This window comes from Cervus elaphus, chromosome 4 (assembly GCF_910594005.1).
Source record: "Cervus elaphus chromosome 4, mCerEla1.1, whole genome shotgun sequence".
Lineage (NCBI taxonomy): Eukaryota > Metazoa > Chordata > Mammalia > Artiodactyla > Cervidae > Cervus > Cervus elaphus.
Genome location: NC_057818.1, coordinates 26,083,851 through 26,100,295, shown reverse-complemented (window position 1 = coordinate 26,100,295; position 16,445 = coordinate 26,083,851). Strand labels below are relative to the sequence as shown.

The 16,445-nt window shown below is 42.8% G+C and overlaps 1 protein-coding gene across 1 annotated transcript in view; it reads right to left on the bottom strand.

The window, feature by feature from the left end:
• The window catches only part of NUP93 (nucleoporin 93), a 105,421-nt gene that overhangs the window by 10,726 nt on the left and 78,250 nt on the right, over positions 1-16,445 (bottom strand). The window contains exons 6-10 of the mRNA XM_043898530.1: positions 10,081-10,155; positions 7,868-7,957; positions 6,208-6,347; positions 2,311-2,443; positions 815-972 (exon numbers count right to left, since the gene is read on the bottom strand). Of these exons, the coding sequence (XP_043754465.1) occupies positions 815-972; positions 2,311-2,443; positions 6,208-6,347; positions 7,868-7,957; positions 10,081-10,155 (596 nt within the window). The remainder of the gene's footprint in view (positions 1-814; positions 973-2,310; positions 2,444-6,207; positions 6,348-7,867; positions 7,958-10,080; positions 10,156-16,445) is intronic.

Here is a 16,445-nt window from a genome sequence, read left to right as displayed (position 1 = left end):
CCCACCCCTAGTAGCCTCCAAACAGTGATGAACAAGACTGAGTCAGTCCTTTAACTGCCTCAGCCCCCTCTGGCCTCTCCACTCCCTTAACCCTGTGACATCACCTCCCAAATAAACTCCCTGCACTCAAATCCTTGCCTCAGGGTCCCCTTCTGGGGAACCGAGGACACGGTCCCTACTTTACACTCTGATATGAGCAAGACAGGACTTATGGTTCAACACACTCTCTGGACATGGACACTGCCAAAAAAGTAACCCTGGTTTTCCACATGCATAACTGGGGTAACTACCACTATTTCTTCTACATACATGCACATATATTTAAACTAGGTTTGAATATGAATTTAAGTCCAACTACATTAACAAAAACCAAAGAAAAACTAATGCTTTGCAGTTCCTTAATGTAAGAGGAAAAGAAACAAAAAACAAAAAACAACTTAGTGAAATAATTCAATGGTTATCTCTCAAGTCTGCTAATGTCTAATTCTGGCCTTTGAGCTATGAAGTGCATGACAACATATTTCCATATGCTTTTCTGGATCAACCAGAAAAGCACTAAGAGTGAACAAGTGAAGCGTAATACAATAGTTTCATTTTATAAAGCATTTCTTACGTGCCTAGGACTTTGTAAGTCTAGACATTAGTGTCAGAGTGGGGCTCTTCAGTTCTTTGTGCTTTTCAAAGTTCATTTTTTTCCCAAGCAGAAACTTATTTCTTACAAGCGTGCACAAGGAAAAGAGGCCTTGTTGATCTCAAGGCCACCCCGTTGATCCCCACGTGGCTTCTTCTGGACTCGGCACCTCTTTCACCGTACCTTCTGTCCTTGCTGTTCATGTACTCCTGGAACCAAGTTTTGAACTCTCCCAGCTGGTGCTGGGCTCGGTTGACCACCTGTGAAGCGGCAAGCAGGTCTCCGCAGCGCATGCAGTAATAAATTAACGCCCACACAGGATGGCCTTCCACCTCTCCATCCTAAAAAAGGAAAGGTGCTCAAGTAGCCAGGCTAACAAAAGCTAACTGATGGCTTTCAATGTGCTGGTCCCCAGCTAAGCCTCTTCTTGTATTAAGTCACTCAATCTCACAACTCCACTAGATAGGGACCCTGAATGGCTTCCTCCTCTCTGTTTTACAAACCAGGAAACTGAGGCATGGGGTTGTTAAATATTTTTCCATGGCAAGCTGGTAAGCGCCAGTCTAGCCTAGAGCCTTTCCTCTACAGCACCATGTGTCCCACATGACTCAAAGCCAGCCGGTGGGTTCTCCATGGACCCCTGGATTCACAGTGAAGGGGTGACATGTTCTTCTGTGATGATTTACAGACATGCACTCTTGCCACCCCAACAAGTAAGGGCTAAAGACATTCACTTACCAATAAGAGACTATCATCATATTAAGAGTTTCACTGGGCTTGGCACTGGGATCTAGGAAAGCAGATCTGATCCTACCCTCTGGGCAACAGAGCATGTCTCCTAAAAGTGGCTGTGTCCTCAGACTGTGCAGCAGCCCTGTGGTTATTCCTCCCTCTGCTCCTCCCAGACTCCTCCAGAAATGTGGACTGCAGACTTTCCTTCTTGGCCCCTCCACCCTCCCCTCAGCAGGACTCTTTCTAAAACTCAGACCTGATTGTGTCACTTCCCCACTTAAACCCCTATGAGCTGTTTGCACCTTAAGTGCTTGGCCTGGTGCTCCCCAAGCCGGCCCCACCCTGACACACACCCAATAGGCCAAGTGCCCTAGCCTGCCTGGACGCGTTTGTTCTCACTGTTCCCTCCGCCTCGAAAACCCCACCCGAGACCGCTGGCTGGCGAGCTCCTACTCTTCAAGCACTAGTGTGGGCCTCACTTCCCGCAGGAAGCCAGCCTCCTGTGTATTCCACCACCCTCGGTACAAAGATCTGGTTCAACACTCTGCACACAGCATGTATCTGACTGTTAACTGGACTGTGAACTGAGAAGAAAGGCACTTTCTAGGAAACACATCTAACTGTTCTGCCAGCTATTTGAGCCAGCAATCTCAGAAGTCATCCCTGACTCTGTGGCTCACACCATAGCCAAATTCTTCCAGTCCTAATGGGTCTACCTTCATAACATGTCCAGAAATCAATGACATCATCCCCCTGCACCCTCCTCCTCCACCATCACGCCCTGGACTCCTGAGCCACCAGCCTTCCCAGATCTCCTAGGTTCTCTTCCCGCCCTCTCTGGTCTCTTCTTCATATAGCAGTTTCGACACACAACCTCATTTCAGCTGAAAATGCCTATCTGAGAGACTGATCTGGAGGAGTAACTTATCACATAAAGGTGCTAGTACCTGAAGTCCAGGCAAGGGAGCTGGAAGTTTAATATTCAGGAAACTTCGAACCAACTGGTAAGTCCCTGGCACTCCGCCCAGCTGGGCCTGATGCAAGTTTCCAAAGACAGTCACAAGGGTGTAATTCTTATAACTGGAAAAAATTTGAAGACACAAAAAAGGGAGGGGGGTTTGAAAACACATATTACACGTATCTGTGTCCATACCCAGAACATTAGACCGTGAACTCCACATGGCAGGGCCTGGACTTCAACTGAACACAGAAGAGGAAACAGAAGTGCATGCTTAATGAAGCAAGCTACATTATTGATTCGGTGGGCGGTGGATCTCCGTGAAGATTTCTCATCACTGTGGATACTCAAAAGAATCCCTAGAACCACAGAATTGTGTATTTCAAATGCAGAAAGGGCTGCCGTGCAGAAAAATAAGTGCTCTGCCTCACAGCCTAATGCTCTAGTGGGATCTTCTGAAACTTTTTATTTTGTGAAAAATTTTAAACCTACAAAAAATTAAAGAATAGTTTGACGAGTGCTCATATGCCCTTTACTTATATTCATCAATTGTTAATATTTACATGCATGCTCTTCTCTCTCTCATACATACATTTTATCTGAACCATTTGAAAGTGTTATAGAAATACAGAAATCAGGGGCCACCTCATCTCTAAATATTTTACTATGTACCTCCTAATTAGGACATTCTCCTACCTAACCTCAATACTATCATCATATCAAGAAATTTAACATTAATGTACTGTTATTGTCTAAAATATAACACATATTCACATTTCTTAATAATGTCGTTTACAGTTTTTTTCTTTTTTTAATCCAGGAGCCAATCCAGGGAATGAATGAAATTTAGTTGTCACGCCACTTCCATTTCCCTTAATCCAGGATAATTCTACTACTTTTTTTTCATGACACTGACCTTTTGAGAAGAATCTAGGCTAGCTACCTGGTATAATGTCCCACAAGCTGAACAGTTTCAGACGACTTGGTCCAGGTTCAGTTTTTTTTGCTGATGTTGGTACTGCCACAATGAGGCAGATAATACCATTCTGCCCCATTCTTGGTAACATTTAATTTGATCACTTGGTTAAAGATGTGGTCTACCAGATTTCACTGCTGAAGCACCTCCTTTCCCCTCTGAAATTAGTAAGTACTCTGTGGGGTACTACTTGGAGGTCATGTGAATATTCTGTTCACCAATAATCTTTCACCCCATAGTTTCCACTGATGGTCTTTGCTGAACGCACTGTCACACTGGTGGCTGCACACGATTTTCTATCATTCCCTGTTTATTTTCTAGCATGCTTCTTAAAATCCTCTACAGCATTTTAAATTGTTTTCGTATTAAGTGGTTTGAGTTACAGATACTCAAAAATGGGGTCAATATAGTGAAAAATGTTCAGGTTCTTTCATATGCACTAAAATGTTCAACATCGGATTAAGTAAAATAGCAGACGAGAGACAGACACAAACATACATACCTCTCAGAGAAAAACACCTAAACATCAATTACAGAAGACAGACTCATCAGAAAATGACGTAGTTTCAAAAAAAAAGATACTGACAAAAAATTTTACAAGCAAACTATATATAAAACCATACATTGTACACATTGGGATCATAAGCTGTGTAAAAGATAAATATCAAACAAAATATTCATATATCCCAAAAAGGCGGTGGCGGGTGGGTGCAGAGGTGGCAGTAAGGAAACACAACAAGGCACCAGGAGCCCCTGCATGCTCCTTTTTTCAGGTCCTCTTTTTGGCATGTTTCAAAATTTCTATAATAATCATGTAGTATTTTTATGATGAAAAATAAACATAATTTGATTTAACAAATACAAGTTCTCTATCACTGGAAGTATTTAAAAGCAGAGGTTGGCAAGGGATTAGAGAAGAGCCCCGTAGCAACCGGGACAAACAACTCTTCCAACCAGAATGAAGACAACCCACGTGCTGGAAAGGGCCTCAGTTGAGGAAACAGCCTCAATTCCCTGAGAGCTAAGAAATGCTACCTTGCTTCAAATTTGAAATACTCAAAAAATAATTTGGGACCAGACCTGCTTTGCCATCTGGTGTATTACATCACTTGAAATACTGTATGTTGGGACTTCCCTGGTGGTCCAGTGGTTAAGACTTTGCCTTCCAATGCAGTGGGTGCAGGATCAATCCCTGCTTGGGGAGCTAAGACCCCACATGCTTCAAGGCCAACACACCAAAACATACAATAGAGGCAATGCTGTAACAAATTCAATAAAGATGTTTAAAATGGTCCACATCAAAAAAACTTAAAAAAAAGAAAAAAGAAATACTGTATGTTATACTCTCAGTGGATTAGCACCAGCAAAAATATTTTTTAAATGAGTACAGTTATCTGAAATATTCCCTTTATCAAAAGGGACAGCAAATACTTAAAAAGATGCTGAGAGAGATGCTGTTAGATTAAAAAAGAAAATAAGCATACAATAGTTGTGCACAGGAAACTCCCGAATAGCTCCAAGTGCTGCTAAAGGAATTAATGGAACAAGACCATTCTAAAAAACCTAAATGAAAAGAATAATAAAAGAAATGGGACGGCTTACATATAAAAAACCCCAAACTGCAACCTGGTACCTCTGATGAAGTCAAGCACCAACACTGAGGATTAGCTCTACTGAAGAAAAAGCAGTCATATACTTATATCCATTAAAAAAAAAAAACCCTAATATTTTTTATACACTGTGGGAAATTTTTTGACTCATATTTTGCTAACTTGTAGCAAATAAATACCACTATATATATTAGGTTTTTCATGGCTGAAGACTTACAAAACTTACATTATAAAAATTGAGTGAAAGCCTGACACAATACTTTATGAACTCTTTGTGCCTGTGCCAGAAGAAATGAAAGACCATTTGGAGTTTCAGATTTTTCTTAACAAAAGAATGGAGGCTAGAGTTTAACACATCTGATGGTGTTATCTTGTGTAGCTACTCAATATTAATTCAGTATTTGGTATAAAAACCTGCTCTCTCTCTGCCGTACCAAGTCTTGCATTACCCTGACTCCCTAATGACAAGGACTGTTTTGCTGACAGAGGGTGACCACACAACAAGGCCACTGGCAGCTGCATGGGTGCAGAGGCAAAGAGCTGCAACTGAGCAAGTGTATTTAGCTTGGCTTTCTCTTCTCCAGCCAACAGAGAGAGGCCCAGCACCCTGTCTCTGAGATAAAGAGGGTCTGCTGCACACTCACGACAACACCTGCTGGTCACTTCAGAGCTAGGAGTGTCCACAGGGCGTGGATGAATGGCACGGGCCCTACCAACTAGGGGGACAACAGTCAAGGCACAAGGGCACAGCCGCAAACCCCTCTGTGACCAACTCTAATTAGTGAGGAGGTGGCAAAAACCCAGGCACAAATCAGAGGCATTAGCAACTGGGAAGGATCGGAACTCACAGGATTAACCAAGCAAAGCCAGAAGGAAAACAAAGGCTCAAGGGGCCTCCCTAGGGTTTGGAGGTGGTAAAATGCTGGGTGGGAAAATTAAAATGTTGAGAGAAAACCAAGAGCCTGAGGAGTAATGGCTGAACCCTGCTGAGGGCCCAGGATCCTGACCCAAGGCATTGTGCCCTAATAACCGTGTCTCTGTACTGAGGGACGTAGGGTGGAGAAAGACAGAGAGAAAAGCCTAACAGGGCTCAAGGCTCCCACTCACGTGGTTTTACATCTGTGCAGAGACAGTTCCGGTAGAGAAGTACTCCTAAAAACAGCGCAACACCTCTCAGACTTGCTCAATCTTGTTTAAATCACACCAGTTCCAGAGCACTTAGCTTGAGGACCACTTCAAACAGGGGAATGGCTGCCTTCAGGGGATTTTAAAGGCCGCCTCTGTGCTGCCGCTGCCTCACCTCTGCTCCAGGTACCCCAAGGCCTGCCTGACAAACTCCATGCGCACTTCCACGCTGTTGCGGCTCTTCAGGGCGTCAGTTGCTGGCACCAACAACACATCCGTCATTTGTTTCACCATGGCCCACATGTCGGAGATGTTCTGCACAGAAAGAACACTGCATGTTGCAATGCTGTGGGGCTGGACAAGCAGCCTGGTTCTTCACGGTGCTCTGACGTGGAGGGGACTGAGGTTAACGTCCTGTCTGTAGCCCTCAGGCTCAAGCCCAGCACAGAAGATGCGCCTCGGCCCGGCCATGTGGCCAGGCTCTCATCTTCCTGTGAGCAGCTCCCGTCCCGAGTTGGGTTTTCAGATCAATTACTATTCCAGGTCTGACATAACCACCGACATAATTGAGACCACATAAAAGTAACAAGAACACTGAATCTCAGTGGGTTATCCCTTAAGAGAGAGTGAACACATTTATAATCGTCCAGAGCTCTAGGAGTTTAAACTCAAATAGCTGCATGTCAGCCCTTACAAGGTCATTTGAGTTTTTTAAGACTTAAAATAAGAGTTTAACCTAAATAATACAGGTTTTGTCCTCCCGGAGCCTCTCCAGGGGTCCCTGCTCTTACCCTATTCTGTCAGCAGCATGGCCTCTCATTTCCCTGCCTATTCACTCCCCTCAAAAGGCACCCCCAGTGCAGCCTCCTAGAAGAGGCATGGTTGTGCTTGCCTGTGTGTAACCACCACACAGCTGGACTCTCACGTCCCAGAACCCTCCTGGTTGTAAACTTCGCCTTAAAAGCATGTTCCCTGAACCCTTTGCAATGTTATAAAGTTAAGAATCTCTGGAAGACAGTAGCAATTGGAGAAAAAGCAGGTATACACTTTTTCCAAAGGAAAAGAGAAAATCCCGTTTTCACTGTCTCTTGCAAAAGTTAAAAAACTGTAGAAAATCCATCTAAATGGGACTCTTTCTAGGTGGTGAGACAGTAGATAAGTTCTTTCTTCTTTATATTGGTTTTATCATCTTACACTTTATTATTAGGGGAAAAAAAAAGTTGGCTGCCCTGTGAAGGAAAAATGTGTTTAAGTGCTTGCTTCCATTACAGGCTTCCTTCCTTTTCCCGTTCTTCCTGGCCACCTACCAATCTATCCATCCCCTTTTTTTGTTTTTTATTTTTTCCCTGCTGTGGGAGAAACTGGGCCAAGGATTAAGAATTGAGGGGCAGTAATGAAAAGGGAGAGTCAGAAAGAAACAAAACCAGAGGCATATGAAAAATGCCTGTAAAGACCCCACCTGAGTCGAGTTCAAGGGGCTCATGGTATGAAAACCACATCCCCTTTACAATTCACATCTCATGAAAGAGCCCTGTCTGTCTTAGCAGGGAAACTGACAGGGTGAAGCTGGAGCCTGACAGGACTTCAAAGCAAACACAGCTTGGCTGGGCCTTTTGAAGATGCATTAAAGATACATATATTTTTATATATATATAGCATCACCATAAAAAAAAAAACCACCTCAAAATTACTTAAAATAAAACTCTGAAGAACAGTTAACTTCATCTTCCAAGGCACAGAATTTCTCTTTAGCACACTTCTGCCAAATCAGCAAGCCGCTAATCCCATCAGACACCCAACCCCACGTGTCTCCCGGGGCCGGCTCTGGACACTACCTTATCATCCAGCTCTGCGACGGATGCACAGAGGTCCAAGAGGTTAGGCTGCAGGTGTCCGTTTACGATCTTCTCGTTATAGATATAAATCTGAAAGGAAGAGCAGAGTAAATGGCACAAATGCCATTTTCACCTCTCCTTTTCAAAACCCCTTGAAGCAGTTCTGAAACTAACTTCTGCCCAGTGGTCAGAAGCTTCGGCCAACCTTTCCTTCCTCACAGTGGCTGAACTGTCCACACTGCCTGGAGGGCAAGGCCTCTGGCTAGCTGCTCAGTCCTGTGTCTGAGCTTCGGGCAGTGGCATGAACACACACCAGAGCTAACTGCTTCCCCAGCCTTCCTAACCTGGGGAGTGGGAGCAGGGTGGCCCTGGGGGAGGAGCAGCACGTGCGGTTCTGTGCTGCTCTGCCCAGCAGACCCTCGGTCCCGGACAGCAAGGACCAAAGTGGAAGATGGGACAGTGGAAGGTCTCTAGCTGCTGTTTCCTAGGAATCTGAGCAGAGTCTGGTCACCCTTCTGACAAAAGGACTGAATGGCCCCAGCCCAGGGATGTGCGTCAGGCTGCAGCCCTCCACACGTGTCAGAAGAGCACTTCTGCCCATTTGCAGTTCCCATTTCTCTCATCAAGAATCCCAGCTCCTCAGTAAAATTTCTCAAGAAAAAGGAACTATGTGATGTTTAAAGAATGGAAAGGCCAATTTACTCTGGACTATGTTTTTAAAGAAACACAACAGTGATGGTGAAAACTAGTAAGTTCTACTCGTTGCATTCTGAAATCCTTGCTCTGCTGAGGACTGAACTAGGTAGTGATTTTAGACAAAACAGGAGCCTGTCGAACCTTACTGCCCTCTGCTCTCAATGGCGGAGAGCAGCATGTGGCCTCCAGGAGCATTATAAAGACAAGGTGGTGTTTATTCACTCAACAAGCATTTCTGAGGGGCCTTCCCTTGGGCACTGTGTTCAGCATGGGATATAAAGGTTCTCTCTCCACTGGAGGGGACTGCCACATAAACAGACATGACATGGTGTCCTGAGTGCTGGAAAACCATAGTCTTATAAAGCTTTAGTCTTCACAGACACAGAAGATCCATGGTTTCTCTCCTCAGAAGCTTGTAATTTCGTTAGGCCTGAATTCTGGAGATGTCTGTGGCAATGGTAGTCAGTCATATAAACAAAGTGAAATTTAAAAAAATGTAGATGGAGTGTGGGAGATCTAAAAATTGAAGAATAAATACTAGTAAAACATGAGGGAGTTGAAAGAAGGTAGACTTGTGTCCCAAGTTGACACAACTGGCACCGTGCTTTGAGGGGAGAATATGCTGGTGCCACTGTGGCCCTCAGCATTGCCCACTTCCTTCCTTCCACTGAGTCTGGCGTGGGGTGGGTGGAGGGCCACAGTGGCACCAACATATTCTACCCTCATAGCACTGTGGAAGTTGGTCACAATCGAACACATGTTCCTTGGTGACTTCTGGTGCAGGAAGATTTAGAGGGTGGAAGCCCACCACCTGCAATTCAAGAAACAAGACTGTTTTCCTTCTTGATACTTTGTGCAGGAAAGCAGCAAATTAGAATAAAGTACACAAGGCTGGCACAGCTTTACTCAAAAAGTCAATTCCAGGTATGTACTGTCCTAAGGGCAGTTTCGTGTAGTTTTCAGACCCTATGCTTTAACACAGAGTGTCTCAATCTATGTTTACACTATCACATGGTCATGATACACAGCCAGAGCCACAACACCCCAAATACTATGAGCTTCTCCAGGACAGTAATATCCAGTAATGGTGAGTACACTATGCTTACCCAGGCAGAAAAACACTTAGAAAATTTCTTTCTACAACAAGGCAGGGAGCAGGGTTTCTGATAATACCATTTGCCAACCAGGTGATCAGTTAATATAGAACTCCATTTGCTCAGCAGTGAAATTACTCAGAGCTTTACTGTACATGAACTGTTGCCAAATGCAGAATGAAATGCCTTGGTCAGTGTGTGAGGCAGATTTCAATTTCCCTAAATCAAACCTGAGTCATTCTATTACCCAATTTGACAGACTTCTCCAGGGACCTAGCTGGTAAAATATTAACAAGTCCTCTGAATGAAAACCCAACTTGCTTTTAGGGTCTGACTTTCACATGAAGTCTGTGTTCCTTTTAACTCTCCAGAGGGCTCACAGAAGATTTTCCTGGATTTGATCTTCCTTGAGAACATGCTTACCTGCCGGGCGTAGGCCATTTCAATGCTGTCTAGAGAGCTTCGACCAGGGGGTCCTGCATCACTGATGTAACTTGGCTGTAGATAAACATACATTCAGAATTGGTTCAGAACAGCATTCAGTCATGTAAAGGGAAAAAAAAAATCATAAACATTTGTCTTTAACAGAGCTGTGAGAAGTCTGTTTCCTAGTCAGACTTCCTGAAAACAATGATTTTGGGGGTTTCAATAGAAGGTGACTCCCTTATCATGAACACATAAGGGAGTAGGCATGGGACCCAATAACTCAATAATAGGAGGCTGACGAATATCTCAATTCATCAGGGATATCTAATGAATATGTCGTGCAGGGATATCTCAGTAACTGTTTCTATCTTTGTAACATTTGGTTTCAATCCCAAGCTCCCACTCCACCTCATCTTTCTCACCCATGTCTTTATACCAGTGAGGCTGTGGTATGTGTGGGTCTCCTGTTTCCATCAATCATGTTAAACAGCTGAAGAAATGGAGATTATAGGGTCACAATACTGAGGTTCAGACATTTCCTATCTAGAGGCCACACTAAGGCAACACCTACTGATGAACTTTCTGCATCCGAAGAAACAAAGTCAGTCTAAGTTGAGTCCTTTATTGATCTATTCGTTTATTCAGTAAACATGTGTTAAGTGTCCGCCTGCCATAAGCATAGCATGAACGCACCCATCCCCACAGGGATGACAGGAAGACAGCCCACAGAGGCTGCCCACCAAGAGCTTACCAACTGATGGGGAGAGTTAGACACCAATATTTGGTAAGATTTACTAGTTTTTTTAGAGAAAGATTAAAGTTAATCTTTAGCTAAGTTTATTCCCCACTGTAAACAAAAATGGATCAAAAATAGGTATGTTCCAATTAGGGACATCAGGCATATTCTTAAACTTCCAAACTAGTTCGTACTGTACTGTAGCAGAGATCAAATTCTTAAGCTTCTCTCATTTAAAAAAAAAAAAATCAATGCTCTATTCTCTAAAATCTAAAACAAAGCAGTTTTAAAGTAGGCTTTGGGGGAGCAGATGGAAGATAGCAGCAAAACCTCCCAGCACCACCAAGGTGGCAGAAGGTTACCTGCATGAGCATGTGCTGGGGCAGAACAGGGAGGAAGGAGGGCCAGGAGGCAGAAAGGCGAGCTGTAAACCCTCAGCTTCTGGAATGAACACTGGACTGTCTGGATACCTGGGTTCCAGGAGGACCACTCCACTCCCTGGTTTTGGGGTCTGGGGCCAAGCACATTCCTTTCTCATCTGAGAAACTGATGAAAGGGCTGTCCTAGACAACCTCAAGAAGTCCTCCCAGCTCTGATTTTCTGCAGTCACTGATATTAAAGGAGCTATAAATAGTTTACTGTTCAAAATATTGAATTTGATCTCACTACAGTACAGTACAGTGTGTTGCAAATTTAAGAATATAAATAATACCTAGTAGAACACACCTAATTTTGATCCGTATTTATTTACAACAGGGATGAAACTTAGCTAAAGTTTAACTTTGCTCTTTCTAAAAAAAGACTAAGAAACTTTTCCATATGTTGGCCTCAAACTCTCCCTATCAGATGGTAAGCTTAGTAAATGCTGCCGCTTGGCTGACTCAATGAACATTTCATATCCCCACCTCTTACCTCTAGTCACTGCCACTTCCCCCTCTGGCATATGGAGTTAAACATATCTAATAGTGTATTGGTAAATGTTTAACAACTGGCTTGGGGAAGGGGACTTGATTTGTAGCATTTGCTGGTTTCTTTAGTGTAGATACTCCCACACTGGCAGAATTCAAGCTATTCCAAGTGATATCAACTAGATAGCAAATTTTCTGAAAATCTGACAATAGGTCCTCATGAGCTAACCCCTACACACTACCCTTTCCAGCGTCCACTGCAGCTGGGAATGGCCATGCACCACCCTGGATCTAGCCAGTGAGGCGGAAGCACAAGCCTAGCAGTACATTCAGGCAAAGTGTAGCTTCTGCTTTTCCTGATAGAGGGGGAAAAAAGAGCCTGGCATGGCCTTTCAGTATTCCAAGCAGAATGCAAACAGCACACCTAGAGCAGCGGCAATCATCTTGCGAGCCTGAAGGGGCCGGGCTAAAAAATGTTGGTGTACAGAGACAAAGACGTGTCTCTGATGGCACCGCAGAGCAAGTGAATTAAGGCCCCACTCTTTCCACACCTGCAGACTTGTTAGCTGAGAATAATAAATTCCTCTTCAAGCTATAGAAACTCAAGTTTTCAGTTATTCACAGCAGAAGGCATTCCTATCTGAAATGACTGAAAACCATCAGGTCACAGTGACAACAGCCACACTTTCTGAGCAACTACTATACGCCAAGCAGGGTCTTAATTTTCGTGTATTAACTCCACAACCCTATGAGAGACACACTTATATTAGTTTTACAGAAAAAGATACCAAAGGGCACAGAAAGCAACTGCCCGAGGACACTCCAGTAAGAAGTAGCAGAGCCATGGTTTGCATCCACAGTCTGGGGCCACGCTGCCTGCCAGGGTAGCCCGGGGCAACTGTCCAAGGATGGCCACTGGAGAACAAGTGAGCAGTGGTTTAGAAAGCCTGGCTCCACTGCTCATGAGCTACGTGATCTTGACTGAGTACACTGCTTCTTTGGGGCCTGGGCTTCTTTAGCTGTTGCAATGATACAGGGGCAGCAATGATAGTTACCTTATAGATGAAAAGATTAAATGGGAAGAAAATACTACCCACTTCACAAGGAGTAAGTAGGAACAAGTAGAAAGAGCTCAGTGTCCAACATCTGACCAGTAAACGCTAATGCTATCACATTAAATAAAAAATAAACCACAAGGAACATGGGAATAAACCCAGCGCTGAACAATGGATAGATATGGACACTACAGAAACATAACCTACAATATTTTACTTTCTGCTGGCTGGAAATTCTCATCTTATTTTTCTACAATGAGCATGCGTTTCTTGTATGAACAGAACTCCCACCAGCTCATTTTCTACTTCTGAGTGTTCTCAGTAACACTGTGACAGTCAAGACTGTTCTATAACACAGCCATCTTTCTGGAACAGAACTAACTCTCTGAAAGCTGATGATCCCCAAGTCTTTGAAAGAACAGAGCACTAAGGTTGTTAATTACAGTAACCTAACTGGGGGGAATAAACAGGGATGAAAGGAGGAAACGGCACAAAATACTTCTGCAAGGACACAATTGTTTCAGCTAAATATACATAAACAGCCTTGAGAAATATTTTCTGGTACTACTAGAAACCTAATTCTAAAAATTATCCACTTAAAAAGTAGTTGGTTTTCAGCCTGCAAATTTCCATTTAAATGAATTTTGCTTAATACGCTTGTTTTCAAACATAGCTTTCCTTCATTTGCCCTTGGCGGAGCCTCTATTTCACCACACACGAAGTCAATTATCCACCAACAGGATGTGGACACGCACAGGCCTGAAGAGAGGAATCAGCAAACATTCATAGGAATCTCAAAGCCAGGGGCTGCTGGAGGGCTGGGAAAGTGGACACCGGTGTGCTGTGTGGGGATAACATTTCAAACTTTTCAGGTCTGCCTGACTGGATCACAGTGGGGATACCAGGAGCATGGAGTCAAGAGACCAGGAAGGCGGGGAAGATGGGAGGGCAGGGCCAGGAGGACAGCAAAGGGTTCACCAGGAGTCTGTAGATACTGCGGAGAAACAGTGGTCTCTCAGAGCATAGACATGAGAAGGGTTTTCTCAGTGTACATGGTGTTCCCAAAAGAGTCATTTTCTTTTCTTTTTTAAATCAGACTTTAAACTTTATTTTGTATTGGGGTATAGCTGATTAACAATGTTGTGGGAGTTTCACGTGAACAGTGAAGGGACTCAACGATACAGTGAAGGGACTCAACGATACATATACACACATATACATGTATCCATTCTCCCCCAAGCCCCCCTCCCATCCATGTTCCCACATAACATGGAGTAGAGTTCCATGTGATATACAGTAGGTCCTTGTTGGTTATCCATTCTAAATAAAGCAGTGTGCACATGTTGATCCCAAACTCCCTATCTCTTCCCCCTACTCTCCCTCCTCTGGCAACCAGAAGTTTGTTTTCTAAGACTCTGAGTCTGATTTGTAAATGAGTTCATTTGTATCATTTCTTTTCAGATTTCACATATAAGGGATGTCATAGGGTAAAAGACCCATTTTCTAAGAGAGCATTCCAGAACTGGGAGGATATAGTTGGGAGTGGCAGGGGGTAACTGTAAGCTTTTATCAAGCAGCTATTTTTGTACATAACATATCCAGAAATAAATTTTTTTCCAAGGAGGGAACATTCTAGACAGGAAAAAAGGAATGTAACTAGCATTCACTTTTAGCAAAATAAGTACAGAGTAAAAAGAAAATGTGATGATACTATTGAAGGAAGAGAGTTTTTAACTTCCAAGTGGAAGGTTGTGGCTTTACGTAAACAAAACAGAACCAAAGTAACTAACGTACAGTAGTTGGCTATAAACTCTGTACACAGAAGCTCAGTACCACTAGGGAAAAAACACCAACTGGGGACCAGAAGACCCAGGTTCTAAATGCAACCCGACTGTGTGACTTTGGGTAATGATATCTAACTTCTCTGGGGCATAGCTCTTCATGGATAAAATGGGAGGAACACTTGGGTCATTTATACAATGAAATTTATTACAGCCACTAAAAAAAGACAGGCACCTACACTAACCAAGAAAAAGCTCCAAAATAAGTTAAAAAAAAACAAAACATAATGCTAAGCTGTAGCATCTATTATAGAAAATGCTGCCATCTACGGAAAAGATAATAAATTGATTGGATGAACATAAACGTATAACTGTGCACATAAAGACATAAGAGGGAACTGAAAGGACAGGATGTCAGAGGTTATGTTGGGTTTGGGGTGGAGGACAGAGGCTGAATTTTTACAAGTACGTTCAACCATCAGAACGCTGTGCAAGAAGGTGTTCATGTGTGATATGGCTTGATATTAAAATGAGTTGGTTCTTTAAACTTCTTTTTGAAAGAGCAGTGGAGCATTTTCCATACTTGAAATTCTATTTAAATTCCAGTATGTGAAACAAAACCAGCCCTTTCAGAAACTACCAGGGAGCCATAAAATACAGTTTGGAATCATCTAGTCTGGGGTTTTTAAATTCAAACTTTGTCAGTCAATATTTTTGCTGTATTCTACCGAATCTAACCATCCATTATAAGACATCATGTTTATGTACCACTAAGAAAGAAAAATGCTGACAAACTATACCATTGATTTAAGACATATCTTGATTTCAGAGATGGTAAAATATAGAAAAGATGCGTAGCTGGGAGCTGATGAAATACGGTATTAAGTCAGTTATCAAAATTAGAGACTATATTCAACATATACCGTTCACTATCTGTAATGGTTAAGCTACAACAGCTTCTTGGTCAAGGCTCCTGCTTGAGAAGCTGAGTCATTTCCCACATAATACAATAAAGCACTGACCACTGACTATGTCTAACACCAACACAGCCATGGCGCACTGAGGCTAGATAAAAACTTACTTCTTTAAATACTGTTTTAAATGCTGGCTGAGATACATCAAGGATTCTCAACACTGCTCCCAGCCTGCATGCTGTCATGCAAGCAGCACAGACTGGGGTGTTCTTCCGCACAGGCCAGACGGAGGGTCTGGGGCATGGGGGTTCTTAGCCAGGAGTCTCTTTCTTGCTTTAAAGCCTATCATTTTTATTGAGACCAAAACTTGGAACATTATTAACAATCTTTCAATTCCTACTTCCTTTAAAAATTATATCTTTTTCTTCAATGATATCCTAAGGAAATTAATTTCCCAAATTGAATTTTGCTATTGAAGCATCATTTTCCTTATTAAAACTTGCCAGGAACAGATATTACTAATGTGTTGCTGCTCTTTTGTAATCAGAAGGCTTGAGGGTAAAATGTTTCAGGAATCACCAACTTCTAGTTCATTTTTGTTTAAAAAAGTAAAAAAAGCCTCAAGCCTCTCTTCATATTAAATTAGCCAAATTTGGACATTTTCCTTCAATGTAAGGTCAGCTCCAAATGACTGGAAGCCTCTTTCCTAGCTAATAACTCTCCGGATTCCAACAGTCTTATTCTTCACAATAAAGTACCCAGAAAAGAATGGTTTAGATGGCAAGTCATACTTTAATTATTTCCTCTACTTATGAGATATTTTTCATTCCCAGAAACACTTCATAAATCAAGGGACAGTTAAAAAGGAACAGATCCATCTTAAAATAATAAAAATAAACTTAACAATGTGTGCATGGATGTGTACTAAGTCGCTTTAGTCATGTTCGACTCTTTGCAACCCCGTGGAC